Below are 13,489 nucleotides of genomic sequence, written 5' to 3' on the forward strand. Positions count from 1 at the left end.
CCACAAAGAAGTTCAACCCAATGGTCTCAATGCAGGACTAGTAGCTGGGAAAGTACAAACCTTTATAGTGATTCTTCTCAATTGCATGAAAATTATGTCTGTGTATATAGGCATACATTTGAAAACAAAATCTTACAAAGTATATTTTGGTACTTATCAATATTTCAAAATAAAATTATATATTAGGAGTTATCATCTACCAAATTTATTTAAAAAATAAAAGATGATTTAGAACATAAGGGTCCTAAATTCTGCAGATTAACGAACAACAAAAAACCCTAAAAGATAATAGTATAAATAATTGGTCCAAAGATATTTAATCCAAGTCTATCTTTTTCATAAAATTGTGTAAAGTTGAGAAGTTCATAAATAGCCTTTATAATTTAATGAACTTCAGAGAATCTTTTCTAAAGGAGCTCAAACAGGTACACTACTACAGTAGCATGGAAATGCTGTAACTTCTACAACTGAATAGTGTAAAATAAGGGTGCTATATTTAAAAGTTTAAGTTGATAGAGCTAAGTATCATCTGAGTTCCAATTACTGCTCAGCTGTTTTAATGGGCTTAACTTAAATAATTTTGATACATTATACACTTAACGTGGCTACAAGTTAGAGTTATAAAAAACTAACCTGTATGTTTCATAAAAATTTGAGCTAGTGGAGTAACCATGTTAAATTCCAGTGTGAATTACCAAGAGATGTAAGTAAACAGCATCACCTTTCACAGTAATAGGCCAAGAAATATACTTAGGCTCTTTTTTCACAAATAGTGTAATGAAGGGGAAAAATTAAACCAATAACAAAAAGGAAGATGCAGACTAAGTCACCTACCTCAGGTTTTAAGTTGATCTCTCTTTAAAGAGAGTTCTAGCATTATCTCCCATTTATAATGCTGGCTACAGTCTTCTTTAATGGTAGCATCTAAAGTTGTCATACCACGTGCCAACCACTGATACCCAATAAGGAGATTTTACACACCCCACATTGCAGAACTACATTGCAGTAATTTTTTGTAGCATAGAATATCGCTGGGACATGCTACAATGGAATCAAAGCTCTAAAACTACAGCTCTGCTTTGTTTTCTTTTTCTCCAAGAGGATACAGAGGACAATAGGTTTCAAATTATTAATATTTATATTAAGAGCTAACAGCAGCATGAATGCTAGAAAACAAAATGCCTGCAGGGCCTTTCCACCTCGGCACATAGGGACTTGGCAATGGTGGAGGCACTATACGTCCACGAAATAAGGCTCCTGCGATTTAAAAGGCCTCCTGCTGGAATTCTCCAAGTTAGACCACTCCAAATACTAAAGGAGGCCAATTACAGCACGGGGAGCTTTCCTTTCCATCGTTCCCCTGGCAGCTGCCAGGTCAAGATTTCTCAGGCTCTGCTTCTTCCTTAACACTCTGCAAAGAAATTCTAGAAGTGACCCTTCCGCGAATCTGTACTCAGTTCTAGATTTGGAAAGAAGAGGGGGAGGGGTTAAAGGAGTTGGGGGTAGGGGAAAGAGCGCAACTTACGTACGCATTCTTGTTTCCCCACCCTTCAGGGCACGAAGACTCTTCTAGTACCTCCACATGCGCCAGAGCACACGCAACGAACACGCGGTGCAGTCGCAGAGACTCGCGGTGTTCTGCGCCTACCACTTTAGGTTTATCAGAGGTGGCGGTGGGAGGCAGCGGTTATCTATCCCCAGCCCGAGCCTCGGAGACCGAGCCCGCTTCCTTCTCTTGCCATTCAGCAAGGGAGGAAGGACTGAAGGGTGGGGGAAGGTGGTACCTGGAGATTTTACACTTTTTGAGGCCTCCGTCTTCCGCTACTGCCGCTGCCACCCCAGAGGATTTTCTCTTCTTCTTCACCGGCATCTTCCGCCCTCCCCGGTAGGGCGGGCAGGGAAGCCGGGGAAGGGGGTCGTTGTCCACTGAAGATTCCTCAGTGCTGGCACCCGGTTCCCAGAAACAGCAGCAAGCGTAGGAGCAGAGTCGCCAGCCCGCACCAGAGCGGCCCAGCCTGGCCACCGGCCGCTCTCAGGTCTCCTCCTCGTCTTCCTCTGCTCGGGACAGGGGGTCACTGCTCGCCGGTGGACACTGCAGCTTGGTCACACCGGGAAGAGAGAACGCGGACAGCTCAGCACCTCCACCAGTCACAGACTCCAATTGCAAGAGGCTCAGTCTGACCCGGATGCGAATCGCCAAGGGCCGGAAGTGACGCAAACGCAGAGCCGGTCTCCGGGAGGGGTGTGGGTCTAGTTGCGACTGGCTAGCGGTCTCCCTGGCTGAGCGAAGCAGTGTTGTTACGCGAGTGGAGAAATCAGGTTTTGATGGTTGCCAGGGTGTCTCAACCTTTCTCGGGAAACTTCAACCCCTCCTTAATTCTGGTACGTAACCTCCAAGATATGTTTTATAAAACCCCTAATACTCTGCAGTTGGCCTTAGAAATAATCACATATAGTAAACCAAGAGTTCTTCCGTTCGGTAACCTCACGTTGTTACCCACCTCTTAAATTCTTGTTTTCTTTATGGGCCCACTCTCCCACCCTGTCTCTGTCCTCCCTGACCTCTACTTATCACTTTTTCTCTTATTAAAAGTTAGTTTTACCATCTCTTTCACAGAGCTTACCTCTCAGAAAAGCGACAGTAGGTGATTGCTGACTTCGTATAGAGGAATTTGGGGAACATTTCTAAGGGGCCTTTCCCCCAGACCTTATTACCCAAAACACTTATAATCACTCCACATCAGTGAAAATATTGTTTATGAATAAAGGTTGTTGCACGTAAGGATTGTGTAGTAGAAGGTCGCGTTAGTCAGTATATGTGGAAAATAAATTCAACATCTGTAAACCAAAGAGTGATGGTAGAGGACGAAAAGTATCTTTAAATTCAGTAACAGTCGATGTGGTTCTAATGGGACGACTTTCACCTTGGCACCCTCATCTGGCTAATTAAGAATATCATATTTCCTTAGTGCCATTAATTGGTTCAGAATGGATATACGATTAAAAGCCAGGCCAGTCAGTGCCAATGACATGAAATTGAACTATCAGGGAAGCAACTTTATTTCCTATGGACTTGAACCTGAGAGGATGTAGAGAAGGAATTCAAAACTCAGAAGAGACCAGAATCAAGCAGAAAGAAAAACCAAGACATGATTTTATGATATGAGCTCAGAATTCATGATGTGCCCTGGAGATTTCAGTTACATGAGCCATTAAATCTCACTATTTTGCTTATGCAGTTCTCTGTTATGACCAAAAGAATGTTGTGCTTGAATGCTGGAATCCTTCAACCCACTTATAAATGCATGAGGCCAAAACATAAAATGTGAATAAGATAAAGCCTCTAAAAAAATACCATCTGTAGGTAAGAGGATAGAGGAACATGTTAACACTCAATGCACTCAGCAAGATCTTGACTGTAAGAAAATCTACAGGAAAAATGGCCCAGGTTTTGCAGCAAATTATTAGAAGGAAATTTTAAAGGCTATATCAATTATTTTCCATATGTGATTCTTATTTGAATCAAGTCGAACAATACAAAGCAATATTATGACATTTATGGGACAATTGGACATTTTAACACTAGCTGAATATTTGATGAAGTTCTAGAACAAGCAAAATTTATGTATAGGGTCGCATATTAGTGATGCTTGGGTACTAGGATGGGGTGGAAATGGAGGGAGAAGACTGTAAAGAGGCACAAGGGCACTTTTTAGATAATAGACATTCCGTATCTTGATTGAGGTGGTGGTGTATATCCTTGTCAAAGCTCATCGAGCTGTACAATTAAAAATGTATGCCCTCAATAATTAAAAAATACCATATACCTGAAACTAATATAAATAATAAAAATGTATGCCCTTTATTGTATGAATATTATTCCTCTGTAAATTTGATGTAAGATAAAAACACCAAAATATGAAAAGATGCTATTAGAAATAACCAAGCTTTTTCCTTCAAGAAGTGAACTACAAAAGCTAAACATTCCTTTTCTCGAATAGAGGAAGGAAAGTGGTATAAAAATCTAAATGATGAAGACAGAGACCGCAGAGGACAATGTTCAAGGCTGAATCAAGATGTAAGGAACGTTCACGATACCTGCATAGCAGGATACCAGCATTGCTATGGTTTAATGACTATTATGCATCTTCTGTTATTTTCTGGGAATATTTATTGTGGTTATTGTGGCCTTTTTCCCTTGTTGTTTATTGTACAATAGTGGAAAGCAGATAATTGTGTCTTTGTTCATAGGCCACTGGACCATAGAGAACCATTTTCTAGACCTAAGGAAGAAGACTCCACCATACCTGGAGATTGTGGAGATTCTGCTGAATGCGGTGACTGGATAGGAGCCTACTTGTACCTATAGAATTCTCTGATAAAAGATAAAAGGCTGGGTCTGTGTATGATATTCATTAAGTCTATCATTCAAACAGTATTTAATAATCACTTAAACCAGGAACTGTCCTGGGTTTAGGAATATAAAAGGCAGGTGTGACTCTTGCATTCATGAAGTTTACAGTCTGGAGGGGGAAATAATATGATGCAGTCTATTTGTATTTAAGAGTACTTTATGAACAAAGAATAGTTTATTCTTTAATAGTTTAATAGTTTACACTATTTCTTATTCAAGCAATAGAACAATTATGTTTGTTTTTTTAATTATTTTACAATTATAGTTGGCATATTAGTTTCAGATATACAACATGGTGATTTATAATCTGCTTGTTAATAAAGAGATGGTGATTTCCAGGGTCATGTAGATCATTTTCTTCATTGCCTTCTCTGATCATTCCATTCTCAAAATGGAGCATCCCATTATCCTAATTACTTTCACAGGAGAGGCATATTGATATCATCATTGCCTGTGAACAGTATAGAAATGCCTAGTTATGTGGTTTTAATCTTATCTGCTGCTTACCCACACATCGATAGTACATTATTTTTCCATCAAGAAGGCATTTATAATGGAAAAACAAACTATGACAGACTACTATGGTTCTTCGTCATATAAGGAGAATTTTTTAATGAAAGTAAGAAGGGAAGGTAGGGATGAAGCATTTACTTTAAGCAGAAACTTAGGTGTTCTGGTTTAAGATCCAAGGAAGAGAGTCAATGACTTTAGGTAAGACATATAACTTTCTTTATCCTTCATCTTATCCTACTGTTACAGAGAAGGATGTAGAAAAATCTAATATCCATTTATAACGTTTCCTGGACATATACTTATGCCAAATAAGACTGAGCCATAGTTCTGTCATCTATTTGATGTGGGTGATACATGCATCCCTTAACTTTGGGGGTTATAGATGATGCTATGAGAAAAATCTTTTAAAATAGTTGTGTCTGTATCAAAGGAACCAAAAATGGGGCCCTAAAATGTGTTAATTTATATATATTCTATATGTATTTCATATTTTCTTGACACCTCTTTAAAATAGTGCATTTCCACTTGCCAGAAAAACAAGCAATGCAGAAATGCAGTGATTTATGGGATGCCACATGTTATTGGGGTATTGAATCTATACAAATATTCTCCATATATTAATATTGATTTTCAAAACAAATAGTGCCCTACACATAAACCCTGAGAAAGAAGACTAAGAGAACAGTAGAAATGGGATGTTAAAATGAGACTTTGTTTTGGAGCACCAGTAAAGCCCACAAACTCCTAGTGTTTTAGAGAAGGCCAACAGTGCAGAACTATGTAACACATGCCATGTACCCCTTATATCCTAAAGCAGTGTGCCGGAGCACATCAATTGTAGCCCTGACTGTGGCTATAATTCACTCTGGGACCCAGATTTAGGGAGTAGCCACTCTCTGTAACACTGTTGTCATGACAAGGGGAAAGGAAAACATAGTGAACCCCATGCTAGCTGTTAAAAGTTCTGCCTTGAAGTGACACATATTACTTCTGTTTAAGTCATATACCTGAGTTCAGGACAGGAATGTATAATCTTGCAGAGAGGGGAACTAAGTAAAGGTAAATACAGTTCACAACAATATGGGATTGAAATGAAATCTCATTCAAGATCCAGGGAAGAATGAATTCACAGAGTTGTTTTCAGATTGCTTTCTGCTTGTACCTCATGCTGACAGATTGCATTTTCCAAAAATGTCACATGATCTCTCTCAACCTACATGTTTTTCTAGAACCTTGCAACTTCCTATCAAGTAATGGAGTCTAATTAAACATCATCGTCAATATTAGTTCATTAATTGTGGGAAATCTATCATAGTAATGTAAGGTGTTAATAATAGGGTGAACTATTATGGGAACTTTCTGTACTATCGTTGCAACTTTTCTGTAAATCTTAAAACTTCTAAAATAAAAATAAAGTTTATTTTTAAAAAGTCAAAGTGAACAGAAATAAAAATTAAAAAATAGTAGAGTGCAGGAAAAAAAAGTTACAACTCAAGAGAGCCAGCTTGGTTGGGTGCCTTTGGAAAGGTAAGAATTTATAAAATTGGGAATGTGCCATCATAGGTAGAAAGCATTGTCTTGTATACCAAGTGGTCAAAAACAGCACTTTCAACTTGAAATCGAACCAGGAGGATGAAGAATTAGTGCTCAGGAGGGACACCTGATTTGACATCCAGTATGTGAATATGTACCCTAGACGAAGAAAAGTAGTTAACAAACTCAAATTACTACTGATAGAAAGGCCATTGTTTGGATCACTTGCTGCAGAGAAGAACTTTTTGGGTGAGTAGTAGAGAAAACCAAAAGTGAGTGCAGGCAGCTTGTGTTTAGGTATGTTTTTATAATCATTTTTATATTCTTAGGACGGGTGGTGTTTTTGTCACACTTCTCAAACTTAATGTTGGAAAGATGACATAGTGGAAATGGTTTCTGAAAGTGAGAACCACCATTAGACTGATGAATTTGCCTTTTTAAATTTTGCAATCTTGGATAAACATTTAATTATGTTGTGACTCAGTTTTACCATTTGTATAATAACACATGCCTTACCTAGACATGACAGCATTGTATTGTTGAAAAAATAAATGTGAATGTGTTATCAAAACTGCTAAGTGATATGGAATTATGAATTAGCTGGAATCCTTGGGGGTACAACCAACAGAAATTAAGTTCTAATCTAGAGGGGAGATTTATTTAAGGTAGTACACAAAATCAAAGGAAAGATTTCAAAGAAGGAGACATGTAAAAGAGGTGAGTTGCCCTGTTTTCCACTCCACCCAAATTCTGGTTAATGGGACTTTCCCTTCCATATCACTATCACCTTTTTGAATGGCAATGACCATCTTTATTTTCAAGGATCTTAACCAAGGTCTCGGCCATTGACTATAGGATTGTCTACATGGGGCAGTGTGAATGGGACTCAGCAAATTCTTAGGCCATGATTAGACATTATGTCTTTGGAAAATTCATTGGTGATGTGGGCAGTTACTGAAGTCCCTCACTATTCAGCACAAAGCAGATTAGTTCACATGACTGCAGCAGGGGTAATGATTTCTAGAAAGGCAGTAAATGATCTGCTAATAGTCTTGTTTATTTGACACCCACACTGCTCTGGTCACTGGCATTGACAATGTTGGTGTTTCTTGATGCTGACTCTGCTCCTCTCCATGTGTTCTGTGCGGAAATCTCTGCCAAGTTTGAGCTCTTTCCAACTCTTGAACCCCTCTCTTAGCCAAGATGACCTTTAATTGTTATGGCATAAACTATGCTCGGCTTCTTTCAGGGCTTATACTTTTAATTTGCAAGAGCCTTCTTGTCTCTAAAGTATGGGTCATGAGAATCAAAAGTTTTGACTTTCAATTGCATTTTTTTTAAATACCAGATTCAAAGCATATTTTTAAAGTAAAAAAAAAAAAAACTAAACCATTTTGCATTTCTGATTTTACAGCCATAATTCTTTTTGAGGCAGTGAAAATGACACTGACTTATAAAGGTCATGAGCAAGAATGTGCAGAAAAGAAAAGCACACAATATTTTCAAGATATTTTCTCTCCATGGGCTCAACAACCAGAGAATTCTCAGACAACTTTCATTGAACTATTTCACACTGTACATGCAGCTAAAGCTTTCATTTGCATATCCTCTGGTATAACCTGTGCCTAGGACCAGCTATATCATTTGTGGAGCCCAGAGCAAAATGAAAACACAGAGTCCGTTGCTCAAAAATTATTTAGTGCTCTGTGAAAGACAATTAAACCTAGTACAGGGCCTTTCTAAGCATAAGGCCTTGTTCACCTGCCCAGATTGCATGCTCATGAAGCCAGCCCTGCACATACCCTAAAAACAAGTCCAGGCCTGAGTGACCAGCAGTAGTCCCCAACCCCCTAGCCACAGATCTCAGCAGTCCGTGGCCTGTTAGGAATCTGGGCCGCACAGTAGGAGGTAAGTGGCTGGCAAGCAAGCAAAGCTTCATCTGTATTTGCAGCCACTCCCCAGCGCTAGCATCACTGCCTCAGCTCCACTTCACATCATCAGTATTAGATTCTCAGGAGCACTGGTCCCTGGTGCCAAAAAGTTGGGGACCACTGATCTACAGGTTCATTTAGTGGAGCTCCGTATTTCTGTCAGAGAGTGCTATGTGTTGTACAAGTCATTCTTATTTTAGAGGCACAATAAAATCACACATCTCGCCTTCTCTTGCAATCAGGAATTTCCATGAAAAGCACCTGTGTAAAAGCCTCACTCCCTACCTGTCAATCAACCAGATTCAAATCATCACCTGGGAGACTGCCTGCCAAGTATTACACTGAACTGTCAAATGAAGGAAAAATAAAATTCTATTATGTAAAGCCATTGAAATTTTGGAGTTTTATTTTAACATTTGCCATACCTTAACCATCTGTCAGGACTAGGCTATGTTATAATAACAAATGCCACCAAAATCTCAGTATCATAACCCAAAATTATTTCTTGTTTATGATATGCCATCAAAAAGACTACATTCATAGCTAGTCGGGGAACTAGGCTGATAAAACTTCATCTAGAATTATGCTTCTATAATCATCAGCAGTGGAAAGACCCACGGTTATCAGACATTGACTTAAGATTTCTGTGCATATGTGATGTATCACTTCTACTTACATTTCAAAGATCATAAGTCAAATGGTCATGCCTATCTTTAAAAAGAGCAAAGAAGTACAACCCTAATATGTGCCAAGAAAGGGGAAATCCAGACATTTTTTGTAAATGACAGTAATGACTATCACATGAATACAGACATTGATTCTTGAAAGGAGGGTGCTGCTATAAAGAAACAAAAATGTTGCATAGAATAATTAGCAGCAGCAATGAAACATTAGTAGCCTGGTTAGGTAGAGAGCCCTAATGTGCCTCAATAAAATACTTACTAAAACTGTCCTCTGAGAAGTAGAAGGTAGACTATGAGTCCAGTGAGACAAAATTTCTTTACTTGCCCACATTAAATGTTGGTCAAGGATCAGTCGGGGACTCTGTTCTTTGTCATTAGAGCAGCCACTATCTAGAGCATTATTGGTTACTATGGCAGAGGAAAAAGAGCATAGTTTATTTTGCTTAGTCCAAGCAGAATTTTTTTTTTCTTAATTTGAAAGATGTTAGAAGGTATGGTCATCATTAGGACCATTTTCAAATATTCTACAGTTCTCTTTCCTTTTGTGCACAGGTACAGTTGCACTTACTTGCCCACTTGCAGTTAGATGTGACCATATGACTTGCTTGGCCAATAAAATGTGAATGGAACTGATGTAAAGACATTTTAAGAGCCAGTAAGTGCTTTGTCATATGATTCTTTTTCCTTCCATACCAATAAGATACATTGTCAATTTAAAAAAAAAAAATTGGTTATTCAAGTTAAGTCATATTAGATAATTCTAAACCAAAGCTCAAGGAGTAGAAACAATTTTACCAAGAAATATAAAATATCACAAAATTATACTTTAAGAGAACAGGTTTAGAGTACAGTCTCTGCCATATTTCCTGCAATACTTGGCCATAAATATAATACGTTAAAAATTAACTTTGGTATTTAATTTTTAATACATAATGAAGCACCATTTAAATAGTATTTAACATCTGATTAAAAATCTTTAAATTATTTAATCATAGTGTCTGTTTTTTCTCATAATGAAACAAAAGTATTACTTGCAAGGAGCTTCACACTTTGAATTTGTTCTCCTCTAGTGTCTGTTTCTGATTCTCTTCGTTGTGGAGATTGTGGAAAATCATCCACACATTATCACATTTCTGGCCTATTCCTCTACCTCCCCAACCATGCTCAGGATTAGTTGGGGGACGGAGGTGGGCAGAAGTGCAGTTGAATTATTTTCAGCTATACGCTATAAACTAACTCTAACTCTCTTGCTTACATAGCTCTTTCCTCTTTCCCCCTGTATTTTCAGTGCACAAGATACAGTTGCATTTACATGCTCACTTACAGGTAGAATTGACTGCAGGAAGAATTGGATTCCTATTAGACCTAAAAGAAATGATTATCACTATTCACCAACTTAGGAAGAGTCAGAACAAATAGAATTGCTTTTATTCTATTGGGACACATAAATTATATGGAAGTAAATATATTTAAATATTTGCATTTGAAGGGGTTCAGAACAGGCCTCCCTAAGATGTGGTACCTTGGCATGTGGATTATTTTGAGCTGAAAGCAATTAAGACCCTGTAGGCTCAGGAGAAACTTCTGCCTCTCTTAACTACTAGAAGAATCTAAATCGGAAGCCTTGCCCATAATGAGTTATTACCAGAAATAACTTTTTATGACCTATCTATAGGGTAGAACAAACATCTAATTACTGAACATTTGCTCTTCTTATCATCTTAAGAATGATTTTCTTCCCTTCTGAAGCCCTAAGGCATCTTGCCTCATCCTTAGCAAAGAATGCCATTATACGAACATCATTTTAACTTTCTGTCTTTGAACCTCTCATGTACATGGGGCCTCTGACACTCTTACGTATGTGGGGTTCCCATACATGCATATGTAATTAAATTTGGTTATTTTTCTTGTTAATTTGTCTCATGATGATTTAATTATGAAACCAGTTGGAAACATAGAAGGGTAGAGTAAAATTACTTCCTCCCCTACAAGTTGAACACTAAATGTCATATTTGAGTGTATATTTCATTATACTAGTGATTGAAATCTATAAGTACCATGCCGTAAGGTAAGTTTCAGCTTTTGTAAGTTTGAAGAATAGGTTCTGAAATAACATTCTTTCATGTACCACTCTCAGCACTGTACAAGAATAGTAACTAGATGATTATTGCTTTAATATGAAAAGTGATATTATAATAATTTCTATGATTTTTTTCTTTAAATTGAATAAGAGTATAAAGAGTGTATTTAATAAGTAAGGCAATATTTTATACATTGCCTTATACAGTGTCTAAAACTGCTGGTAGCTTGGCAAAAAAGGCTGAGGCCCCAAACTGTCCTAGTATTCATCCATTCTTCACTCCATCCACTCCCAGGAAAAGATTCCAGTTTCACTTTAGAAAGTCCTTGATGAAGGAGTAAATATTAGTTTTATCAACTCTCAAACCTTCAGTATAAGTCATTTTAGTATTCTGAATGATGAAATGAAATATGCATAAAGCACTTCTGCTCCATACTAAAGTACAATGGTTGGCCTAAAGAAAAGAACCTGTGCGATTTGAGTTGCTACATTAGCAGCTTTTTCCTGGAACACCATTTTTACTTGAAAGCGTGACAGACAAACTATGATTATTAAGACTTGAGTATTTGAAAGATATTTTTCTCAGAAAAGTCTATCATCTCAAGGAAAAAAAATGATGGTATTTGTTGTCAATTATAAAATGCAAGCTTTAATGCAAAATTTATTTTCTAATTTTTCATGCAAAATTAGAATTTTGGAAAACTTCAAATTCTTCATTGTTAGCTTGAAACCTCTCCATATACAAAAACTTCTTATGAGACCAGTGGTATATTACTGATTGTGATTTTTTGATATTGTATAATGAAGTATATCAACATTTGGAACCTTTGCATGGCTCAGTGAACCAATATTTTCCAAATGACCAATGCATGATGTTATGAAATATTCATTGGTAGAAGATCCATTCAGAGTACAAGGTAACCATTGAATTTTAATGCAGCTGAGTATGAAACATCAGATTCCAAATTGCAAGAAATCTTGAGCAGACTTTGGATTTCCACAAGATACGAAATTTGAGAGTTATGAAACTACTTTGAAGAAACTTCCACTTGTGCAATTCTAGTTTAGTAACAAAGAAGAATATTCACAATTATATGAAAAGGCTAGGCTATTGAAATTCTTTTCCATTTTTAACTACATTTCTGTGAAGCCAGATTTTCTCTATATACTTCAACCAAAATAGTGAACTGCAAGAGATAAAATGCAGATAGAGGTTCTAGCTGTGTCCTACCAAGGCAAAATTAAAGAGATTTTCAATAATGTAAAATAATGTAAAAAATTTATTTTGTGTGAATTATAATTTTTTAATAAAAATATGTTAAATCATGGGCTTATTTTTAAATAAAATAATTTTTTAAAGTCTCAGTTTTAAAGTCTATTACAGTACATATTTATAGAAATAACACACAGAAACAAATTTTTTTGTCTTCAATAATTTTTAAAGTATAAAGAAGTCCCAACACCAAAGGTTTGAGAAATGCCAACATAGACATATTTAGAAAACTTGGGCTCAGAAAGGTTTTGTCCTTTTTCCTCCAGCTCACATTACCCATTTTCGTACCACCTGCTAGCCAACTGCTAAATTAATGCTCCACATAATTTTTTAAAAATAGCACCCTACTGCTGATATCCATTACTTTATTGGGTAGAGTGGTCTAAATTACCGTAAAAAAAAAAAAATAGACCCACACATGTATACCGTAAAATGGCTCAAACACAATAAAAGTGATTTCTTGCTTATTTAACAGTTGCTGGCTTTACTCTACACTGTGATTCAGGAGCCCAGGATCCTACTGCTTTCTGGTTCTGCCATCTCTTATAGCTTTGTTACCTACATCAGCTGGCAAAACGGTGAAGGTACAGTCACTTCTTTAAAACCTTGCCTTGGAAGTGGCACACGTTACTTCTGCTCACATTCCATTGGTGAGAATGTTAATGGGCAAATCTGGATGGTAGCCACTTATTAGCTATGGAAGGGGAGAATAGATTTTGGTAGTTGGCTGTCTACTACTGTGATATAGTGTAGGTTCAGAACTGGATTTTGTTATGTGGCCTTGTGTAAATTATTTATCTCTGAGATTCATCTTTATTGAAGCTAAATTGAGTACTGGGGTCTTATCTGTCATGTTTTCTGCTCTATGCTTGATTCTGGGTATATAGCATGAATAATATACACAAAATTCCTGCCTTCATGGGATTTAGATGTCAACTGGAGTTTCTGTTTCATGACATATGGGTTAAACTTGATTCAAACACTCAAATTTCCTATCTAGTGAAAGTTCAAAGTCCACTCAAGATTTTAAAAAATTTGAAAGATGACATTCTTGTGATCTCA

General features: G+C 37.1%; 1 protein-coding gene and 1 long non-coding RNA gene across 5 annotated transcripts in view; one reads left to right on the plus strand and one right to left on the minus strand.

The window, feature by feature from the left end:
- The window catches only part of DCUN1D5 (defective in cullin neddylation 1 domain containing 5), a 31,573-nt gene extending 29,414 nt beyond the window's left edge, over nt 1-2,159 (minus strand). Inside the window, exon 1 of one of the 3 annotated variants that reach the window (XM_039858752.1) lies at nt 1,785-1,812. Coding sequence is in view for 2 of the 3 variants with exons in the window: in XM_039858750.1 (XP_039714684.1) it covers nt 1,785-1,870 (86 nt within the window). In the remaining variant the exon portion in view is untranslated. Of the gene's footprint in view, nt 1-1,784 lie in introns of all 3 variants that reach the window. The other 2 variants (XM_039858750.1, XM_039858751.1) reach the window with 2 other exon arrangements.
- A 20-nt stretch (nt 2,160-2,179) lies between these two features.
- On the plus strand, nt 2,180-4,756 carry LOC120599667 (uncharacterized). Of its 2 annotated transcripts, none has more exons than XR_005651967.1 (2): nt 2,180-2,382; nt 2,618-4,756. It is a non-coding gene; the product is annotated as an uncharacterized LOC120599667 (long non-coding RNA). The 2 variants fall into 2 exon arrangements; XR_005651966.1 differs by having other exon boundaries at nt 4,252-4,756.
- Nucleotides 4,757-13,489: the final 8,733 nt, after the last annotated feature.

This window comes from Pteropus medius, unplaced genomic scaffold (assembly GCF_902729225.1).
Source record: "Pteropus medius unplaced genomic scaffold, Ma_sr-lr_union100, whole genome shotgun sequence".
Taxonomy (NCBI): Eukaryota; Metazoa; Chordata; class Mammalia; order Chiroptera; family Pteropodidae; genus Pteropus; species Pteropus medius.